The 23,360-nt window shown below is 46.4% G+C and overlaps 1 protein-coding gene across 10 annotated transcripts in view; it reads right to left on the bottom strand.

Moving 5' to 3' along the window:
- gse1b (Gse1 coiled-coil protein b) overlaps window positions 1-23,360 on the bottom strand; it is a 663,364-nt gene that overhangs the window by 126,183 nt on the left and 513,821 nt on the right. The window contains exon 1 of one of the 10 annotated variants that reach the window (XM_072517866.1): window positions 22,413-23,150. The exons of the other annotated variants lie outside the window; for them this stretch is intronic. Within the exon in view, the coding sequence (XP_072373967.1) occupies window positions 22,413-22,449 (37 nt within the window). The 5' untranslated portion in view covers window positions 22,450-23,150. Of the gene's footprint in view, window positions 1-22,412; window positions 23,151-23,360 lie in introns of those variants that run through there. 10 annotated transcript variants of the gene reach the window in all.

Here is a 23,360-nt window from a genome sequence, read left to right as displayed (position 1 = left end):
TTCCCAAAGTACCAAAAGCTTGTTTAAGTCATTGTCGGACAGCCTTTAATCTCCAAACAGGGATAGGGACGCAAAGCCAATGGAGCTCTTGATGTAGGCTTGGTAATTAAATCTATCCCAAGAGCAGATGTTGCGAGCAGTTCCATTTACTTTCAAATCCCTCACATGTGGGATGAATGGATATTCAGTCCCAGTAAAGCAGCCAGACATTCCATTCTCAGGTATCTTTTTCATTGTGGCTCAGTGTAACTTAAACCCTTCCTCAGCATCCTGAATTGACAAGTTCTAATGGGGCAATTGGAGGTGCTATAGGATCACAAAATAACATCCTTCATCAGGGAGGGAGGGAGAGAGAAAATGGAAGAGAGAGAATGGGAGAAGGAAAAATGGTTCTGGGAGACAGAAAAAGGAGGACAGACAGGGGAGAAAGAGAGGAGGAAAATAGAGAGAAACAAATGGTGGAAATGGTAAAAACAAAAGCTGGGTGACCAATTAGATAGTCCTTGAGATAATACTTTGCGAAAAAAACATTTCCAAAATTCAGGGTAATGGCTGAACAAGGAGACACATAGGGCGAGATCTACTGGCCATATTGCGCCCAAAAAGCAGTGCCGCGCAGCCGGTAGATGCCGGGAGATCCCTCTTCCAGGATCTACCCAACTCGCCAAGCCTCACGAGATCTAACGCGATCCTGCAAGATGTTACGATGTAAATCCCGCCCATCACTTTGAAGGGATCTAACCCCCTTGCCTTGGAGATCTCGGGCGAGCGTCTTCAGTGCTGGTCTCCACAAATGGGGACCATAAGGAACGGCACTTGTGGGGGTCTCCCAGGGGATTGGAGGTTCCCAGGTGCTTTCCCTCTGGGCAGGCTGGCACCCTGGCACTGCTGGTGCCACTCGGGCATCCTGGCACTTCCAAGGTGCGCCAATGTGCCAGACTGGCATTTTTCAACCGATGGGGATTGGGCCCAGGGGTGCCTTGCATGGGTGCAGTTATAGATGAGTTAGGGCTGGGGGAGGGTCGCAAGATTAAATGGCATCCTCATCTCTCCCTGCACGGAAGAGTTCTAGTGAGTGGAGCTCCTCAGTGCAAAAAAGGGGAGTAAGTGCGACCTCAGCAACGCGTTCCTTGCCTAAGCCGTCGATGTACCCAAATGGCCGTTCGATACCGTGGTGTTTCTTGGCGCTCCAAGTGCCAGGAAACACCTGGTTAATCGCGCTATAATCTGTTCTCATACGGGTAGATTGCACCCATACAGTCAGTTTTAGTGCCAGGTTGCAGCCACTGATGCAGCTCAAGAGGTGACTTTCTGTATTTAAAATATCAGCCAAATGAAGGTAAATAAAACCTCAATGTCAGCTTCAAAAGATATCAAATATTCAAAAAGAGGTACAAGATGCAACTCCACTGAACAAGGAAGAAGTTTAAAACCAAATTCAATCTCTGGCTCATATAGTTCGCACTGTGCTGTATTAGTCACTAACCACAGGACGAGGCATGGCCCTCCACACTACCACATCCTGTGGGTGGTTGATGCCAGAGCATTATAGCAAAGGCCACCTCCTGGCCTACCAACTCAGCCTGGGCAGATATAGCTGGGGAACCGGGGGGGCAGTTTGTTATAGGAAAGTCACGTCTCGCCTTTTGCTTACCTTTCTTTTCCGAATAGTAAAAACAATACTTAAGACACAGATGAGAGACGCAATTTCTCTGAGGGTTGTGGTTTGGCGCAATCTATTTGTCATGTTAAAATCCAAGTGGAACCTTTTGAATGTTAAGTAGTTCTTATTAAGCTGGTGCTTGAAAGAGAGAAAAAAATGACAGCCATGAACCCATCTAGAAAATTCTACCCTTCAACAACTTCACCACGCTTGCGATAATCTTATTCAAACAAGCGCAAACAAAAATCCTATTATCTGGTTGGACCATATGAATTTAACAAGACTGTTTCCCAAGTTGGCTTACAGTTAGCTTGTGATAAAACTTTTCAATACTGTCAACCTGCTGATCCACACTCCCCCATAGGGACCCAAAAGAAGAGCTCCCCTTTAGGGTGATCCAGAGAAGGGAGCAACTTGGTCAACTCTTGCCCCCTCCAACCCAGCATCTCACAGCCATCAGGAAAATTCGCACAGAATAGCCCTCTCCTTGAGAAATGGTCAATTTTGTGCTACTCAGTACATTTAAGGAGAGAATCATTTTTGAACAGGTAACAAAAAGTAATTTTATGAAGGAAAAGCGGCCTGCGGTTGGACAGCAATTTCTCCTCCTGTTCCGAGTGAACCAGCACACCAACATGTCACTGTGCTGTTGGGTTGGTCAACTTGTACCAACTCAGAGGGAAGGAGGTCCTCTCTGCTCGAAGCTCTCCCCTTCCAACTCCTCCTCCCTCAACTGACACGCTGCAGTGATCAGAACCTCACCACACCGGAGACCCACACGCTGCCTGATCATTCACCTCGCTGACGTTTATAGTGGGGGCGACACTGATGGCACAAGTTACCCTGACCTACACAACAAAGGTCCCTACATGCCGTCGTTTGAAGTGCTTTGAGAATTTTGCCATTGAGATGAAGCAGCTACAAACACTCCCTGTACTTAGCCTCCCGCCATTTCCATAAACCTCCCAACCAAGCCCAAGTGTGTCTCCACACCTGGATCAATTCGAAAGGTGACTTGAAACAAAGGAATGTTTTCTCTTTCTCCAGTTGAGGGAAAGCACTGTGTCTTTGCAAGGGGGAGCGTGGGGAAGAGAATCAGGAAAAAGTCAAATATATTAGCTTTTCCTGCGTGAAACAAGGCCCTGGTAATGATCTCGTAGATGAATAACTAACGTGCCAAATCGGAAAACATTCCACAGATCCTGCAGTCTCAGGCAGGATTCCAAAATACGGCTCTCCACAGATAAGCTGCGAGCTCCATGATCAGCCTTCTGAGATGTATTGTTTTCAGACACAGAAACTGCCCAGCAGATGGCAGCTATAACAAAGCAGCTTGCTATGGCCAAAGCAATTATTTATCTAATTATGATTTACCACTTAACCACATGATCTTTGTGGAGTTGTGGGCAATTAAAATCAGTGTGATTATGTGGATTATGCAAATTGGGCAGAGCAGAGCAATTAAATTTTAGAGCGCACACGCGAGCTGTCAACGAGTGGGTCACAGAACCCAGGGGCCTCCGTGCTCGCACAGGAGAGCACTGGGATGGTTGACCTGCTGTAGAGAGCTGCTAGCAAGGACATCAATTATCATCCCTTCATCCTGATCCCTGCTCGGCTGTCAAGCCTTTCAGTGGTGCCGCAGGGGAGTGCAGCCAGAATGATAAGGAAGGAGGGGGCAAAAGAACAAGAGATGTCTGCACAACAGAGCGAGAGAGAGAGAGAGAGCCTCAAAGCCATTAAACGTATAGAGTGCAAATCAACCGAAGACGTTAAAAGGCCATTCGGAGATCAACTTGTGTGTCTCTTGTAATCTCCCCATTGATTATTTGGGGGGGGGGGGGGGGGGGGGGGGTCATTGCCATCTGAGCTGATACATAACAGACTCAAAATAAATCATTCTAACTATGTGATGCAGCCATTTGCTTGACTGTGGGATTATCTGATAACGTAACCTTCAATGCCATGATCATTTAATGACCAAATCTGTACAGAACATGCAGCAGTGAATTCGCCTTCCATTCAATTTGGGTGTTTTTAAAAAGATGTAAATCTTCTGGTTGCATGCTTTGATTAATTTTTCCTGGATTTGTTTCTGCCAATTCACCCAGAACCAGCGCTTCTTAAAATGGGATGGGGGGATTGGGGGGGGGGGGGCATTTTTTTGTGTGTGTGCAGCCTGAAGGTATTTTAAGGATTTTTTAATAGACGGTTGTGGGGAAAATTGGAACATTTCCACACAGCCTCTATTTTGCAACCCGCAATGAAAATCGTGTTTCTGTCACATTTGCAACGAAGGTCAAAGGTTACAAGGTTGAAGTTAAAGCTTGCTCTCATGAAACTGTTAGCTACACAACATTTACAGCAGTCACTTTGGCCTTACACCGCAAGAGTTTCTTTTTATTATTGTGCAGGATGATGATTTGGGCAGCAGTCTTCACCTCGGGTAACCTGCCGTGTTAATCAAGCCGCGAATGACAGCGTGTCGTCTGCAATGCACCCATGTGAGCTGTCCTAATCCAATTCCTGGTGGGCACGGACTTGCAGTGTAAAACTGTCCCTAATTCCACAGTAATTGGCAATCAAAAGGACCTTGAGGCTGCAGGATCAGCCAATGTGGGATATAGTAATGTCAGCCTTCCCAGATTGGGGTGGAAGCAGGTCATTGGGAGGAAGAGTCGAGGGAAGGTTTCCCCTCTGTGGCTTGATGTACACAGCATATCTGACCCGGGAGTGGCTGAAATGGGCAGTGTCGCAATTCCCAGCGCAAACATCCCTCACCTGGCTGAGCACGGAGCAAAAATGAGTTTCAAACTCTAGAAGCTGCTCCTGGATAGAGCGAAGGAAGTTTATCTAGTTGGTGATTCACTGGACAAATCTGGAAGATCATAGCTTCTACCCATTGATCAATAGGGAAGTGCAGCAGAGGCTACAATTAGTCTCAAGGGAGTGGGTTGTGGTGTTGGGGAGGGCACGGGGAACATATCCTATTGCTTTCTGTTCTACAAATGCACATGGGGCAATGCGAGAGGAGGACGGATGCAATGCTTCCCATTGTCACAGAACCTTCTCAGATTCACTGTTTTATACCGAATAACAGACATGTTCTGTAGTTCAGATCTGGAAATATTGACTTTCGGACCCAGTGTCAGTCAGTTTATTAGGGAGACCCAATTCCTCTCAGCCATGGCTCAGCTGGTAGCACTTGCGCCTCTCGGTCGCAAAGGTCCTGGGTTCAAGTCCCACTCCAGGGCTTGGGCACAAAAACAATGTTTTAATTGTTTTTATTGGTTTTCACATTTTATGTTACACATTTTGGCTCGTAGGTTAAGTTACAAGTTGCAAAGCCACGCATAATACTAAGCAAAAACGGCCAAGGGAAAATTAAACTTGCAAAAGAGATAGACCAATGGGCAAGAAAGACCAATGGGCAAGAAAGAAAACAGAAACAAACAAAGATCACTATATATAATTTTCACACACTTGTCATCCCTCCATCTGTGGCTGTGGTCGCCATTTGACACACCTGCCTCAGCTGTACTCCACAGTGTGGCCCAAGCATTTATTAACCAGTGTGTTCATTTATATATTTTTGTTGTTCCCTCTGTTCTCCTCGGGTCTCTGTCCCTTGTACCTTGCAATCTCTCTTTTGTGAGCTTATGCAGGAACTCTCCTCCATCCTCACCCATTCCACTCCCGGTTCCTTCACCCATCCCCATATTTTTTCTGCTGTGGCCGCCCAGTGGTAGTGTGGGGGTGAGCCCCCACCTCTGCAAGCCCCGTTTAACTTCCTCCGCTAGACTCGTCAGGTTCAATTTTTGGATCCGTGTACAGACGTGGGTTATTTGCTTGGGCACAAAAACAAAGGCTGACAGTCCAGTACAGTGCTGAGGGAGCCAGAGGTGCCGACCTTCGGACGAGATGCTAAACCCAGGCTCCAGCTGTTTGTTCGGGTTGAGGAGGGGAGTCGTCCCCGGTGTCCTGGCCAATATTTATCTCTTTCTGTGCATCAATTGGCTTTCCCATTTCCTGCATTACAACAGTGACTTTATATTTCAAAAAATACTTCAAACAACCACTGGACACTTCAGAGAGATTTAAAAATGCGAGCTTGTTTTTTTTAAACCATTCAACCGGTCTGCATTGGCCCATGCACGATTTGCACCAAAGATGGCATCTGGACAACTGGATGTCAGATAAATCTGAACGGTCATCACGAGCGGGCGGGGGCTAAGCTCGACCAGAAATCCTGACTCTCATTTCCCATTCAGTGTCCCTGCAACGGCCACAAGCAATTGACTGTTATGCTCTCCATGGCCAAATAGTTGTCAAGGTTCTTACTTGACTATTGGAATGAGGTGATGTCCGAGGAAACTGTACACCCAAGCAGGGGAGGTTGTCAGGAGGAGGTGGAAATGGGAGTATGGGAGGGGTCAGGGATGTCAGACATTAGAGAAGAGGGTTTCATTTTCTCCTCACGATTTCTTGAAATGAAATGAAAATCGCTTATTGTCACAAGTAGGCTTCAAATGAAGTTACTGTGAAAAATCCCTAGTCGCCACATTCCGGCCCCTGTTCGGGGAGGCTGGTACGGGAAATTTCTTATTTCGAGCTGGGAAATGTAAATGGGAAACAAAACCCCTCATTTATTGAAATAAACATCTGACGTAGCAAAAGGAACGGTGGGTGGGGAGAGAGGCAACGAGAGACTCCCTTCACTAAACAAGTACGAATGGCTCAATAATAAGCATGGACAATGGAGATAATGAAGTATTCATATTATTGATTGTTTGGGTGACTTGTGCCTCTCATTACCAGGACAAAGTGCGTTTATTGTGCGGTTTCACCCAGCCGGTTTCTTTCCCTTTTTAAAATGATAAACCCACCAGCACCGACTCAATCAATTCAGGCTTAATGCACTTTGCAAGCCTGCAGATGGTACCAGTGGGCCAGCCCGGTTTATCTTGGGGGTAAGAAATGAACACTGGCAACGCTGCAGATTTGCTGCGTGTATCTTGATTTTGCTAATATTCAGGCCATCTGTTAGCAATCGATGGCCCGCACTGTTCGCGTCGTCAGTCATCCGGCAAGATGTCGCCTGGATCTCAAACAGATCAGTCTCAGCTCATCTCCTGCTGCCAGGCGCCAACCCCTTTTCCAAGCTAGCAATTTCTCCCTCCCGGTTTAAAAAAAAAACTCTCCTCCTGCTAATGAATTAATTTGCTTGGAAATTTAGTTGATAAATGAGAAAACGCAAAAGAGGGGGGGGTGGGGTGGTGAGGGGAGGGGGGGGGGGGGTGAGGGGAGGGGGGGGGGGGTGAGGGGAGAGAGAGAGAGAGAGAGAGAGAGAGACTAACATGAGGCTGGTAAACAGAAGCCAGTCAGTAAGCTGGCAGCTTTTGGATGATAAATGTTAGGGCTAAACACTAGGCACAGATGTGGCACATATTATCACAAAATATATACTGCGTAGAGCAGTTGAGGCACCCATATTTATTTGTTAAAACAACGTTACTGTAAGGATAATCATTTTATATATATGCAAGCAGCCCAGGATCCCAGAAACGTCAACTTTGGGTGGCAAAATGGAGGCACAGAAAGGCACCAGTTAATGCCACCTGATTGTTGCCAAGATGGGGACGAGGCTTTCAAGAGTGTTTGGTCGATCGGCTCTTAGTTTATCGATTCTTAATCCAATCACTGAAAATTTTGTCAAAGAAAAGATCACCACTGTAACATGTGCCAGGACTTGGCACAAATAATGGTGGTGCTGCACTGCAATGGTGCCAAAGGCCCAAAGGAGCACAAGAATCTTAACTCCCGTTTTGGGAATCCAAAATCCGACACCAATACAGACCACAGGGCAGCACAAGTAGATAGCACTGTGGCTTCACAGCGCGAGGGTTGCAGGTTCGATTCCCCGCTGGGTCATTGTCTGTACCGAGTCTGCACGTTCTCCCTGTGTCTACATGGGTTTCCTCCGGGTGCTCCGGTTTCCTCCCACAGTCCAAAGATGTGCAGGTTAGGTGGATTGGCCTTGCTAAATTGCCATTAGTGACCAAAAAAGATTAGATGGGGTTATTGGGTTACAGGGATAGGATGGAAGTGAGGGCTTAAGTGGTCGGTGCAGGCTCGATGGGCCGAATGGCCGCCTTCTGTCCTGTATGTTCCACGCATTGAGTTGGTCTCCGGGCCTAGCTCCCGATTTGCATCCACTGCTGCCCTGATAAACTGTGGTTAGGCCTGAAAGTGTGTCTGTGTGGCTGTGGCAATTGGTGTTGCCAATAGCTGGTATTAGTGCCACTCCGTCATGAACACTATACAGGGAATGGACAGTGTGGGCACTGCTTGCGCAGTACGGTATATCACGTCCTAAATTTCCCTTATTCAGCCTCCAGGCTGCAACAGGCAACTCGTGGAGGAATGGGCAGGAATAGTGATGGGAGTTCAAACGTCTTAGTCAGGGAATGGGATGCCAACATCCCCTGCAGGCACAAATTCAATGCTGCGGTACTGCAGTCAGTGGGTTAGTACCACAGATTACTCATGTTCAATTATTTATTGCACTGTAGAAGCCAGTGCCCCTCCTTGGCCAATGGCGTCACCAAAAAAAACACTCGGGGCAAGCCTCTGTACTGTACATCCTTACTGTCTTTGAGGAAGAATACAAAAAAAAAAAAAATCTGGATTTGCTTTCCCTCCGACTGACAACAAAGGCTTCATTTCCAGGACATAAATCATATTCAGATGAGAGTTTCTCTTATTCTGCATGAAGGTGCCGTGATCTGTTTAAAATGTTGTCTATGGTAATCTTCTGCCTTCAGTGTGGATTATTAAAATTCACTGTATATTTAATCTGCTCGTCTGAATTAATTGAATTTTTAGACTTGGTAATTGTCAGTATTTGCACCATTCTTATCATGAGCTCATGACAATTTAATGACAAAACAGAGGACCAACCACAGAGCCATCATAGCCTGAATCAATTATGTATCACAAGTAAAATATTACACCATTAAAGGCAAGGAAGCTAATTCCATTCACTGGAGCTGTTTAACCTCGTGTGATTTAGAGGAAGGTGGGGAAACGAGGCACCTGTGCTTGTACTGTCCAGCAGTGCGCAGATATTAACTCATTTCCAACACCGCTGCCTGCATCTTGCGTGTCCCATGATGCTGTTCACCCATGACCCCTGTCCTCCAGTGGCTCTCCACACCCAGGGCATTGATTTATAAATCCTCGGCATCCTTCAGAAAGATCTGCATGGCCTCTCCTCAACTCAACTCTCCCTCATAGCTTCCACCAGCTGCGCCATTCCTCCAGCCCCCCCCCCCCCCTCTGCTCCGCCATCAGCAACAGTCACCATTGTGGGCTGGTTTGGCGCAATGGGCTTTCCTGTGCTGTATATCCAATGCAATCCTATGTGATCGAAGGCCTGGGCACTTAAATCCTAATGACTGATTATGCTACTCCTCATCTTCACAAGTCACAACCATCCTGTTAAATATGACCTCAGTTTCCTTTTAGCTCCTGCTTAATGTCTCAACACTTGTTTTGGGTCCATTCCTCTCTCCATTGCAAAGTACCTTTGGAATTTTCACGACATTGAAGGTGCAAAATGTTAATTCGCTCTTCTTGGTGAGCCACCATTTAAACAATATCTCGGGTGGATTTTATTTTTCAATGATGGCAGAAAGCTGGTGATGGTGGATTGAAGAAAATGTCCCATCTTAAAATCAGAGGTGACAATTATTCCCCTTTCCAGCACTTCTTTCAGATGTGCAGCTGGTCAGTGCCCGATAAAGGCATCATTAAGTATGGACTAGTTATTAGGCGTGGGCTCCCTGGTTTGATCCTTGCTCTGTAGCCGCTCTCAGAAATAGTGGCAGTAGGAGCTGCGACATTCCTGGGGGTCGAGGGTCTAAAACCTGATCTCAAATTCGCGATGAATCAATTTGACAAAAGCATACGCGCCGTCAAACACAGCTTTTCTTTCAATGCCCTCATGCTTTACATTCAGGAGTAAAGAGGATCAACACAGAGCACACAAAAGCTCATCGCTGCAACATTCTGCACAGCACTCGAGACGGAACAGAGCAGAAAAATGTCTCAACTCCTCTCAAACTGAGCTCAAGATACCAATCCCACGGTGCGCACGTACAAAGGAGGTTGTGGGTCTTTGCGTGTAGAGTGTGTTGATCTGCTCATAAAAGTTTTAATAGGCACATACCACTAGTTCATAAAATGCATCGGGGTAGCAAAACAACATAGTACCATAAATGTTTAAAGTGCGGTAAGTAACAGTTGCTTGTCAAAGCTTTCTAGGCAGGACACAGTGTGCAAGGCTAATAAACACTTTGGGCTCACTATACTTATCAGTTTTAGGGACATATGTTGCCGCTGTTATTGGTGTCATTACACAGCAGTAAAGTGTAAAAATTGATTACAATGGCATTTATCCCTGTCCATTGACAGATGGTGTGAAGCCCAGGGAAGGGACAGCAAACATCTGGTCAACCTGCCTGCTTCACAGATGTTGAGTGAACAATTCACGAGTCCCACCCTTCCTCCTGCAGCCTTGCCCTACGAGATTACTTCAACGTATTCACCTCTTCAATTGAGATGCCCAGTCCCCGGCCTTTGAAGCATCCCGATCCCGTTCGATGTTGCATTCCCATTTTGTTGCTGAAAGGCAGGATTCACACTGAGCACCGATAGTTAACACGGAGAGCACCTTGCGAATATGCAATGAGAAATGTTTTCTCTCATTGAATTCATGGAGTAACCAATTCAGCAGCAGATGCGTGGGACTATTCCCGTGGCTCCCAACATTTCTTTACGTCTTGGCACACCTTCCATACGATGAAAGATTTTGAGGCATGCCTCCTATTTTCTCCAACTTGAACTGCCCCTCTCGCAAAATCCTTTGATCTCTAAAACCTCGTAAAAACATGTCAAGCCATCATTTAATGCAATTTTTATTACTTTAAAAAGTTTACAATAAGGGCGGCACGGTGGCGCAGTGGTGATCACTGCTGCCTACGCCGCTGAGGGCCCTGTTTTTTTCCATTTAAGGGGCAATTTAGCGTGACCAATCCACCTACCCTGCACATCTTTGGGTTGTGGGGGCAAAACCCACACAAACACGGGGAGAACGTGCAAACTCCACACGGACAGTGCCGCAGAACCGGGATCAAACCTGGGACCTCGTCGCCATGAGACAGCAGTGCTGACCACTGTGCCACCATGCTGCCCGCCCCCCCCGTTCAATCCTGGCCCTGGGTCACAGTCCGTGTGGAGTTTGCACATTCTCCCCGTGTCTGCGTGGATCTCACCCCCACAACCCAACGATGTGCAGGATAAGTGAATTGGCCACGCTAAATTGCACCTCATTTGGAAAACAAAAATTGGATACTCTGAATTTATAAAATATAAATTTTTTTGAAAGTTTACAATGAAAGCCTTGTCACCGTTTGCATGGAGCCCGCTTCTCCCTTTCTTAACTTTATTGGTTCCTTCTTCCCTAACAGGGATTTTTTTTTTTTTTTTACTTCTCCCCGTCTTCTCTCTCAGTTTTTTTAAACCTCTCCCAGTCTCCCTCGTGTCGCCCATGCCTTTGTGCCCTTTTTGTGTTTTTGAGCAAAAGCAAAGGACCTTTGTCTTCAAACTCCATGGTCAGTATCTCCAATTCCCAAAGAGCCTGGGATCTCCTGCGTGCATGTCATGTGGGAAAGGGCAGCACATGCACAGTTCCCAAACATTTTATGTTCATTTTCTTGAAATAAATTTTGTTTCTTTTTTTTTTACAGTTAAGGGACGATTTAGCGTGGCGAATCCACCCACCCTGCACATCTTTGAGTTGTTGGGACGACACCCACGCAGACACCCACGCAAACTCCACACAGACAGTGACCCGGGACGGGATGGAACTCAGGTCCTCGGTGCCATGATTTATTCAAAAAAATTCAAACTGCGCCATGCACGGTTCGGATCATCGACATAAAACATTCCTTGGCGAACATGTGCAGCCCTTTCCTGGTTGGTATGTGCGTGGGAGGCCCACGGTTCACCGGGACTTGGAGATGCCAACCACGGAGCTAAGAATAAAGATTAGGTTTAGTTTAATTAACATTAACGTTTAATCATTTTGAATCTTATTTTGCAGTGTACTTGTGGGTCTGCCACAGCACACTGGTTGGGAACCACTGGACTACTCCACATGTTGGCCTTCCAGGGGGAAACTGTAGTTTCAGAAATCACACCGCATAATTACTCAAAATGCACCCGCCCAAGGTCAACAGACCTTTAAGTGGTCTGCATCCCGTCCGTGTCGATCTTGAGGGGGGCATAGCCAAAGAATCCAGCCCAAAGAGTTGCCCGATACATCGTGCACAAGATAACTAGTCAGATTACAAACTTGAGGCTGCAACTTCAATCTTTATGCTACTCCCCTCCAGCTAAACATGTTGAATACGGAAGTGGTCTTTCAACCCTGCTAGTATCTCTTTGCCCAGATATCACGTTCTCTCCCATCCTCTCCCTGCAATAGGTTTCACAGCATGGCAGCTTCACCCAACTAGAATCCTCCAAATGCAAGCCAAACAAAAGCAAACTAGGATCTATTTTGCTCCGAGAAACAAGAGCACACTTGCATCTTGCACCCATTGAGGCCCCAGCAGATATCCAAGCTTAAACTGGACTGGGGTTTATTCTCAGCTGCAGTTCCGTCACATGGAAAAAGAATAAAATCAGCAAATGTTTATTGTATTACTCCCAGTGTAATGGGTAAGAGATGAATGATGCACACATTGGTTACCCTGGCAGATTTAGGTATGAAAGTACATGAATTACTCTCACAGCAATGGGACGGAACTTTTATGTGCTTGAAATTATTTGCAGCGACTTGCCAATAAAAAGGATGTCTTTCCAATAGAACCCCGCAAGTTAAGTGGAACTTAAGATGGGGTGAGGTGGGGGGCGGGGGGTGGAGGGATGTGGCAATATTGGATGAACCATGGAGCTGATATTCAATTGTTAGTCCATCGGTAAATTCGGAGTTGCAGGTTTCCCTATTTTCTGAACAATTACGGGCTGGTTTAGCACAATGGAGGACTGGTTTAGCATAGTGGGCTAAACAGCTGGCTTGTAATGCAGAACAATTCCCGTACTGGCCTCCCCGACCAGGCGCCGGAAAGTAGCGACTAGGGCTTTTTCACAGTAACTTCATTGAAGCCTACTTGTGACAATAAGTGATTATTATTATATTATTATTATCACGTTTCTCTTTTTGCCAGGACAGCTGCCTTTTTGTGCCCAACACAGCTACTATGGTTGCTGCTGGGCATCATGGGCCATTCAACACTCTTGTGGTGCGGCCTATTCCAATCGTATGAGGTACGGCTTTGCAAGCTCCTCCAAGTTTTTGCCTTTGCAAATTGCGCACAGTTAAAAGGTCTCGGGGGGAGAAGGGAGAGGAGGGGAGTGCATGTATAAAGTTTAAATCTATATTCCCTTCAAGTTGCGTACATATCAAGTTGCTGCTGCAATCAAATCTTGTGATTTAGGTTCTATTCACCAAATGAGACAACTGTGCTATAAATAGTCCCTTCCAATCCACCAGGGATCTCAATGTTTGAAGAACAAATAAGAACCAGAGTTTTTTTTTTAAATCCTCTCACTATGAAGGCCAACATACCATTTGCCTTCTTTACTGCCAGCTGTACCTGCGCACTTGCTTTCAGCAACTGATGCAGGGCACCCAAGATCTCGCTGAGTATCCACCTCTCTTAAATTTATACCCATTCAAATAATAATCTGCCTTCCTATTTTTGCTACCGACGTGGATAACCTCACATTAATTCACATTGTACTGCATCTACCATGTCCCCACTCACTCAGCCTGTCCAAATCCCACTGAACGAAATCTGCATCCTCCTCACAGCGCACCCTCCCACCTAACTTTATATCATCTGCAAATATTTGGGATAATACATTTAGTTCCTCGTCCAAATCGTAATATATATTCTGAACAGTTGAGGTCCAGCACAGATCCCTGCGGTACCCCACTAGTCACTGCCTGCCAATCCAGAAAAAGATCCATATATTGCAACTTTATTGCTAACCAGCTTTCCATCCATCTCAAGACAATACCCTCTATCCCATGCGCTTTAACTTTGCATAGTAATCTGCTACATGAGACCTTGTTGACAGCCTTCTGAAAGTCTAAATAAACCACATCCACCAGTACTCTCTGGTCAACTCAGTTCATGGAATTTACAGTGCAGTAGGAGGCCATTCAGACCATCGAGTCTGCACCGGCCCTTAGAAAGAGCAACCTACTTAAACCCATGCCTCCACCCTATCCCCGTATCCAGTAACCCCACCTAACCTTTTTTTTGGACACTAGGGGCAAGTTTTCATGGCCAATCCACTTAATCTGCACATCTTTGGACTATGGGAGGAAACAGGAGCACCCGGAGGAAACCCACGCACACACGGGGAGAACGTGCAGACTCTGCACAGCCAGTGATCCAAGCCAGGAATTGATCCTGGGGCCCTGGAGCTGTGAAGCAACTGTGCTAACCACTGTGCTACCGTACTACCCGATGAAATTCTACAGGTTACATCTTCAAAGAATTCCAGGTTTATTTTTTTTTAATGTTAGTTTTTTAAAAAAAATTTAGAGTACCCAATTCATTCTTCCAAGTGGCAATTTAGTGTGGCCAATCCACCTAGCCTGCACATCTTTGGGTTGTGGGAGCGAAACCCACAAAAACACGGGGAGAATGTGCAAACTCCACACGGACAGTGGCCCAGAGCCGGGATCGAACCTGGGACCTCGGAGCAATGAGGCAGCAGTGCTAACCCACTGCACCACCATGCTGCCCTGAATTCCAGGAGGTTTATGAAGCATGATTTCCCTTTCGTAAATCCATGCTGACTTTGCCTGATTATACCATTGCTTTCCAATGGACTCTCGCAACTTCCTTACTACCGACGTTAGGCTCACTGGGCTATAGAATCCCTACAGTGCAGAAGGAGGCCATTTGGCCCATCCAGTCTGCACCAACCCTTCAAAAGAGCACTTTACCCATGTCCATCCACCCTGCCCTACCCCATAACGTGCACATCCCTGGACACTAAGGGGCAATTTATCAAGGCCAATCCACCTAACCTGCACATCTCTGAACTGTGGGAGGAAACAGGAGCACTCGGCGAAAACCCACGCAGACAAGGGAAAACATACAAACTCCGTGGACAGCAAGGTAGCACTGTGGTTAGCACAGTTGCTTCGCAGCTCCAGGGTCCCAAGTTCGATTCCCGGCTTGGGTCACTGTCTGTCCGTAGTCTGCACATTCTCCCCATGTCGGCGTGGGTTTCGTCGCACAGTCCAAAGATGTGCAGGTTAGTTGGATTGGCCATGCTAAATTGCCCTTAGTGTCCAGAAAGGTTGGATGGGGTTATTGCGCTACGGGGATAGGTTGGAAGAGTGGTCTACAGTGGGGTGCTCTTTCCAAGGGCCAGTGCAGACCCGATGGGCCTAATGGCCTCCTTCTACACTGTAAATTCTATGATCCCACAGACAGTGGCGCAAGGCCGGAATTGAACCAGGATCCCTGGCACTGTGAGGCAGAAGTGCTAACCACTGTGCCGTTCACTGTTTTTTTAAATCTCTATCTCCCTTTTTGAATAGCAGGGTTATATTAGCTACCCTCCAAGCTGCAGGAATCATTCCAGAGTCCAAAGAATTTGGGAAAATGGCCACCAATGGATCTACTATTTCAAGGACCACTTCCTTTAGTACCCACATTAAGAAACTTCTGAAGTGTAGGATTAACACCATTAAAAATAATAAAGTTAAAGTCATACTATAACAAACCTTTACACCTATAATCAAGCATGAATTGGACTATCCAAGCGTGAACTGGACTAAGCTGCCTGGGCTTTGAGGGCCAAATTGCCAGACCGGAGAAAGTGGGGGTCAGCACCACTCTTTCCCACACCACAGAAGAGATTTTGTGTTATCACTACACGGCGAATATTCACCATCTGGGTGGCATCTTAGGAATTATGTTGAGTGCCTATCAAAAAGAAAATTACACCGAAAGGTGCCACGCAGACAGAAAGCTTCTTTGATATGTAGAGAGTCAGGCACAACAGGCTGCAACAAGAGGTTGCACTTCAAAAACACTTCTCGGAGGTGTGAGACTGTGTGGTAAATATAAATCCCCCTAAAGATTCAACAATCTTTCCAAAATATCCATGGGATACTGCGACAGGAGACAGGCCAAATAGATTTGCTTTGTGCAAACAAATAGCTGGAGAACGTGACTGAAACTAAACTGGATGGTTCAGTGTTTCACCCCCCTCCCTGCAACATCCTGAATTGTCACGTGTCTAAAGGGTGAAAACTGACCTGGCTCAGAGCAGTCCAAACTTCACAGCGGCTGCAATGTGACCTCGCCTTGGGAGCTACATGCAACTGTGTCAGTCAAAGGGCTATTTTGAGTTTGCCAGCCCACCAACAATGTGCCTCGCAGTCCAGGGTAGTTGCAGCAGCTAATCGCCAGCACTGCCAGTGTTTCCAGATGGGTTTTGTACCGTTGACATTTGCAGCAAGCAGGCACTGGACTTCCAAACTTGAACCGTGCGACAAACACGAGGAGGGCAATGCGACAGCAAAGAGTGTGGAATGACAGGGATGGTGGGCAGAGAGGTTTCACACAACGCCTGAGCACACTTCTACCATCAACAAGGGGATCAAATAGAAGGGGAATTAATTGCAGATTTGGCCTCGGTGTGATATATTTATGTACTTTCACGCCTTTATCATTTTGGACTGAATAACAAAGTGCAGCTTGCTGGCTGCTTCAGCCATGGGGAGGAAACCGCATGTCACCTCAATCTTGCCAGCATTTATGCTCACATTAGTGCAGGTTCCAGCAGGCGCCACTACGCAGCAAACAGAAGCTGGAACTTTGTGAAGTCAGGTGCAGCTCCTTTGCCACCACGCCAGCAGAGTACAGCTGACTGAGCACTGGCTCGAAACCTTAACCAGTCTGGAGAAGTCAGCAATGCATCAGATGACTAATCACCCACCGAGATAACTGGGGAGCCCTTTGTAAGAGTCACTTCAAATGTAACTGTTAAAAGTGGTTGTAAAATCACTGCCATTCAGAGCTAGCAGATTATCTCACAATCTGGGCTCGTTCTTGTTAAACAGTAGTCAAGCCCAAGGCCAGTGTGACACCATTCGCCAGTCTCCGAGTGGCTGAATTGCTTCCTTCAGTCTAACCCCACTGTTAGAACACAAGCCCTGAAATTGGCCAGCATCTATCTACTAGGTGAGAAATGTTGTCATTTGGCAGAAAAACCACAAAGGTTTTACATTTTGAAAAATCATAAAAACAAAACATTCAGAAATGGCATGCCATTATTTTAGCGTTTGGTTACTTTACTGGATTTGTGCAGTCGGTGACAGACCTGTCCATATTATATGCAAAGTTCACTGGTGCTGGCAGGTTCCAGAGACACTGGTTGCAGGCGGAAGGTAAAAACTGTCAGGAATTGTTAAACCAGTGCCTTAAAGACACAGATTTAGTCGCCTAGCATGGCATTCCTGGCTGAATTTACCCTCCCTTACACCAGGGGTGCCGAGTCCCAAGTACTGGTCACTTCCTGGTACCACAAGCGAAGATTTGTTAATGTAGCACAGACCAAATCAAACCTACCGGTGTACAGTGACACATCAGTGACTACTCGTATACACGAAGCCATCAGGGAGCATTTGCTCCTTCTTTGCTCCGCTTATTTTCACCCTGTCCCTTTCGCTCATATTGACTTCCTGTTGGGAGTATAAGGATCTTGCCTGGTGTGAGCCTAAACAGTAAACGCACGTATGCTATTTGGCCCAGGGATGGGGGCAGGGGTAAAACAGAGCGATGTCACATCCAGTCTCATTCACACCCACACTTTCAGTGGGGAGGCGGTGGAGCAAGCCATTGGTTAAGTTAAAAAGCAAAGAAACTCAAAAAGACTCAGATCAATTGCACTATCCTTATTGCTGCACAGAGTATAAAGGTTCCTGTTTTAATCCAGTTCCAAAACCGTCCTGGACTGTCTAACTCCGCTGCCCATTGGAAAACTCAATTGAGCACCCTACCTAGGCACACCACCGTCTCTATGCCCATAACCCCAAAGGGCACCAAACCTGCACATCTTTGGACAGTGGGAGGAAACCAAAGCACCCGAAGGAAATCCACACTGACACGGGGGGAACATGCAAGCTCCACGCAGACAGTTACCCAAGGCCAGAACTGAACCCTGGCATTATGAGGCAGCAGTGCTAACCACTACCTAACCGTGCTGTTTTGTTTTGGCCAGTTCTTTGCAAGGAAATAATTAAAGCACAGCAAGATAAAACACATAACTCGGAGCCTTCCAAAAAATCCTAAAAGACAATGAATATTTTCCCAGACAATACGGACACAAATTCATTTCCTGGCTGCATAAAGGAAGGATAATCCCAGTGGAACCTGGGAAAGATTTGTACCCTCTGGGTACAGAATCTCATTTGTACTTTGCCAAATCTACAGGTCTTCCGTTTCAGTCACTATCTTTGAGAATACATTGCTGGTGGTTGCAACGGGAATGCAAATAAATACTAACTGGGGGCGGGGGGGGTGGGTTCTCCTTCATCGTGTTACTTAATAAACTAATTATCTGAACCTCGTAATGAAATTAGATTCACTCAGCAACGCCCTTTGAATCCAGAGTCACACAGGGAGGAGGCACGCTATTTCTGCAAGTTGGATGTTCCTCCATTTGCGATTTTACGAGGTTATTGAATGGTTTTGTTAACTCTTTGCCGTTTCAAGCATTCTCTTCAGCTTGAACTGATATTGCAGTTAGTTGCTCTACTGTAATAATTGTTTAAATAAATTATGCCCCTCTTGGAAAGGAAAAGCTTTGAGGGTATTTAGAATTACAGAGTTAAGTGTTGCTGAATTTGAGGAGATGGCTTTTAATAGTTACTGAGGATTTATCACATTTCAACCCTTTGGTGAAAGGTCCCTCAACAAAATATTTAAACCACACCAGAATGCCAGTGTCAATGTCTCCCTGAAGCAACAACAAGAGTGAATTACTTTCAGCCGCTTTCAAAAGGAGGTTAAGATCTTTGAATCTATCATAAGAACATACGGCACAGTGGTTAGCATTGCTGCTTCACAGCTCCAGGATCCTGGGTTCAATTCCAGCCGCGGGTGACTGTCTGTATGGAGTTTGCACTTTCTCCCCATGCCTGCATGGTCCGGGTGCTCCGGTTTCCTCCCACAGTCCAAAGATGTGCAGGTTAGGTGGATTGGCCATGCTAAATTGCCCCTTAGTGTCAAAAAGGTTAGGTGGGGTTACTGGGACAGGGTGAAGGTGTGGGCTTAAGTAGGGTGCTCTGTCCAAGGGTTGGTGCAGACTTGATGGGCCGAATGGCCATCTTCTGCACTTACGAATTAGGAGCAGGAATAGGCCACTCGGCCCCTCAAGTCTGCTCCGCCATTCAATAAGATCATGGCTGATTGCAATCTCAACCCCAGGTTCTCGCCGCCCCCCGATAACCTTTCACTCCCCTTTCATACCTTTGCTCATCAAGAATCTATCTACCTCCACCTTTAAAGTATTCAAAGGCTTTGCTTCCACTGCTTTTTGAGGAAGAGAGTTCCAAAGAGCCTCAGCCCTCTGAGAGAAAACAATTCCCCACATCTGTCCAAAATGGGCGCCCCATTGTTTTTAAGCAGTGGTCCCTTCCCACTAGATTCTCTCACCAGAGGAAACATCCTCTCCATATTGACCCTGTCAAGACTCCACAGGGTCTTAATCATTTTAATGAAGTCTTCCTTTTCTAAACTCCAGCAGACATCCCGTACCATTGAAACAATCTTGATGGTTCAGAATGGAAAATTAGAAAGAGAGCGTAGGGGCAGAACAGGTAAAGGAAACCAATCAAAAGTATTCCAAAAATTGAGCAACCATTGAGGCACGAGGGACAGCGAGGGGCTGGAGATGGAAAATGATAATAGACAGAGAATCCAGCATGTGTTTTAAATTGCAGCTGTGGTTCCTGATGTATGTCACCAAGGGATACTGATCATAATTTTGAGTCAGGCTCACCGAGGTGTTATTAACTGACGCAATTTATTTTAATTGCTGATTACTAAAAGCATGGTCATCATCTCAACTGCAAATATCCAAGCAATATGAGACACCAAGGAATACATACTTAAAACAAACACATCATACCTATACATTTGAATGACTTGGGTCCAAAGGCTGAAAAATATATATAGTTTTAAAGAAGTGCTCATTCTTTAGATATTGGCCACTCAATCTTCAGCTGTCACATCCCATTATTTACCTAACTGAAGGGATAATAGTCCAAAAGGATCAAGATAGAGTGTCAAGAGTCTGTTTTACAATCATTATTCCAATGGAGTCAAGCGTTTTATTTTCTTTTATCTCTTTTTCGCACCCCCCCCCCCCCCCCAACCCACACTGCCTTTTTCTAATTCTCTACCAGTACTCGGACACGAAGGTGTGGCTTACGTGATTACCATGACAGATTCACGCGAAGACCACAAAGAAAGGGCTGTAGTTTTCTTTTCCAATTAAGGGGCAATATGGCGTGGCCAATCCACCTACCCTGCACATCTTTGGGGCTGTGGGGGTGAGACCCACGCAGACAGGGGGAGAATGTGCAAATTCCACGCGGACAGTGACCCGGGGCTGAGATTGAACCTGGGCCCTCGGCTCCGTGAGGCAGAAGTGCTAACCAGAAGGGGCTGTAGTTAAAACTAGACTAAATCGCCATCAAAATAAAAAGGTTCCTTTGATTTGGTGGAGATCAATACAAGAACGCAAAGAGAATCGAAAAGTTTGAAATAAAAACATCTGAAATGCCACGATGGGAATGACGGTCCTGCCCATCCCACACTCTAAATAGTCATAAATAAAGTTTGCTGTTCATTCAGGTTTTTTTTTTTTACAAACGTCACTTTCATCTTAAATTTAACTTGTGTGTTATACAAAAACAGAAAGTGCTGAAAAATCTTAGCAGGTCTGACAGCCTCTGTGGAGAGAGAAACAGAGTTAACGTTTCGAGTCTGGATGACTCTGTCAGATTCAGATTTAGGTTTCAGATTCCAGCATCCGCAGTAATTTTCTTTTATCTGGGTTTATGTTATGACTAATAATAACGATGTAACAACTCCACCTCTGGTAAGTACAATGATTGCTGGTCTTTGACTTTACAAAATTCAATCTTCTTTGGATACACTTGGCAGTATCTTTTGGTGGGTTTTAACTTGCTTTGATTGGAAAATTAATAACTAGGCTTTGGGAAACTGGACCTACTCTGGACTGAGTCATGCTTCTGTTTAATGGGGAGGAGGGGCCTGTTTTTAAGGATTAAGTAGACAGAGGTCAGATGGCCAAAGTGTGCTGGACAAGCCGTGAGAAATGGAGAGTACTGAGGGTAAGGGATGGGAATGCTGAGGATTTTGCATTTGCTGGGGCAGTGGGGGCCACCTCGTAGTTAGTTATTCATGGAGGCCTCGCCTTCTCAACCTTGCCCCTCACCTGAGGTGTGGTGATCCTCAGGTTAAATCACCACCAGTCAGTTGTCCTCCGCAAAGGGGAAAGCAGCCTATGTATGGCAACTTTACCTTTGTCTAAATTGAATGCTAAAGTTCAATTTGAGGAAATTCCATCTCCTTCCAATCGGCAGAGCAGGACAAGTGGAGCGATCACAGAGCTGAGGAGGAACAAGTTGCTGGTTTGGAAACAGGCTCCAATGTCCAGCAATGATTTTGTCCAAACAAAAAAGGCAAAGCAGCTGAATAAGGATGCAGAATTGAGATAAAACTGGAGGGTGACGGTACAACTGGAGCTAGAATTGCAGTGTTTGGAGTGGACCAGCTAGAACTGGGAGCACACAAGAGGTAGTTGAGAGGCAGCATGGTGGTGCAGTGGCTAGCACTGCAGCCTCACGGCACCGACGTCCCAGGTTCGCTCCCAATCCCGGGTCACCATCCGTGTGGGGTTCGCACATTCTCCCCGTGTTTGCGTGGGTTTCGCCCCCACAACCCAAAGGTGTGCAGGGTAGGTGGATTGGACAGGCTAAATTGCCGCTTAATTGGAAAAAATGAATTGGGTACTCTTAAATTTTTTTTTAAAACAAGAAGTAGTTGAGCAGAGGAGGAGATGCAGTGAGAGATGGGATGGAGAGGGTGATGGTCGCTGGGGAACACGGTGGAGAGGGTGATGGTCGGCAGGGAACACGGTGGCAAGGTCAAACCGAAGAAAATCCACAGTTGGCAACATTATGGCCTACCCCTAACCCCCCAATTAAAAGCTGGGGTTTCATTTGCTGCAGTTTGTTTGTGAGCACACAATCAGGATTCACTGAGCCATGAAGAGGCTGCGTGAGGCACCCACCCATGGTAACACACAGCATGCTTAAAACAGTCCGATTACCTAAGTGTTTTGAACCTGTTAAATAAAATAGACTCAGCACTTAACAGAAGCTTTTAAAAGACAGAGTGCATGTGTGAGAGGGGGGGGGGGGGGATATGACAAGACCTCTGGATGGTAAAAGCTAACAGGCTCATGTTGCTACAAGAAATGAGCTGCACATAGAAATAAGAATGCCAACCAAATAAGAGACACAGAGAGAGGGGTGACTGTTGATGTGGCTTACCTGGGAGGTAGTACAGTGGTGGCTTCAATCCAAACATGGTTGTAACTTACAATGCCATTTATCCTCACCAGGGCAGATCCGCAAGCATGAATGAGTTGTACAGGTCCAAGGTGCTCTTGTTATTCAATAAGCATGTTGTCTGTCAGTCTCAGACCCACATTGTGCTTAATTGACTACCAACAATACTTTTGAAGCCACCCAACAGCTGCCATTCCCCAGGTCTTCCTTCCATAAAATGCCAAGGGGCTGTGAGGGTAGAGGGGAGGAAAAAAGGGGGGGGGGCGTGTGGAGGTACAGCCAAAAAGGGAAGGGAAAGGGTAATTATGAGCAAACATTCATTTTGTGTTTGAAAAAGATAATTCCCAAGACTTGGGAGGAGCGATCCTTTATCTTCCCACCCAGTCATGTGAATGTCAAGGTCGGAGAGCAAGTGGGTTTGGATTCAGACAGAGAGGGCAGGGAGAGAAGGGGGGAGAGAAGGAAGGAGAAGAGGAGCCCTCCTCCCGGCTGCACGTCCCGGCACTGCGGGGAGAGAGAGAGAGAAAGAGAAGCAACAACAAAAAAAGGGGAAGAAACTCGCCCCTCCTCTTCACACACACACACCGCAGCCGCCGATCAGTCTTCAGGCAGGAATCATTAGCGAGTGTGGCCGAATGACAGCGGATCTGTCACTCTTAATGAAAGAGTGGGGCTGGAAAAGCTGGCGGCATCTGTTCAGCAGCCCCCTCCCTCGTCCCGGGGCTCGGGGGGGGGGGGGGTTAGAAGCTTCACTTCGTCCTTGTATCAATAAAATCAAACGGTAGTTCACCCCCTCGCAGAGTGTACACTTCTCTTCCGTGTGAGTGTATCAGTCTGCGCCGAGCTCCTGTGTTATTACACAGAGTGCTGCTGCTGAAATCAACCAGCCAGAGTTCAGTATCAAACCCTCCAGCCCACACAATCCAACAC

This window comes from Scyliorhinus torazame, chromosome 10 (genome assembly GCF_047496885.1).
Source record: "Scyliorhinus torazame isolate Kashiwa2021f chromosome 10, sScyTor2.1, whole genome shotgun sequence".
Classification (NCBI taxonomy): domain Eukaryota; kingdom Metazoa; phylum Chordata; class Chondrichthyes; order Carcharhiniformes; family Scyliorhinidae; genus Scyliorhinus; species Scyliorhinus torazame.
The sequence above is the reverse complement of the archived record's forward strand: the minus strand, read 5'-3'. Positions and strand labels throughout refer to the sequence as shown.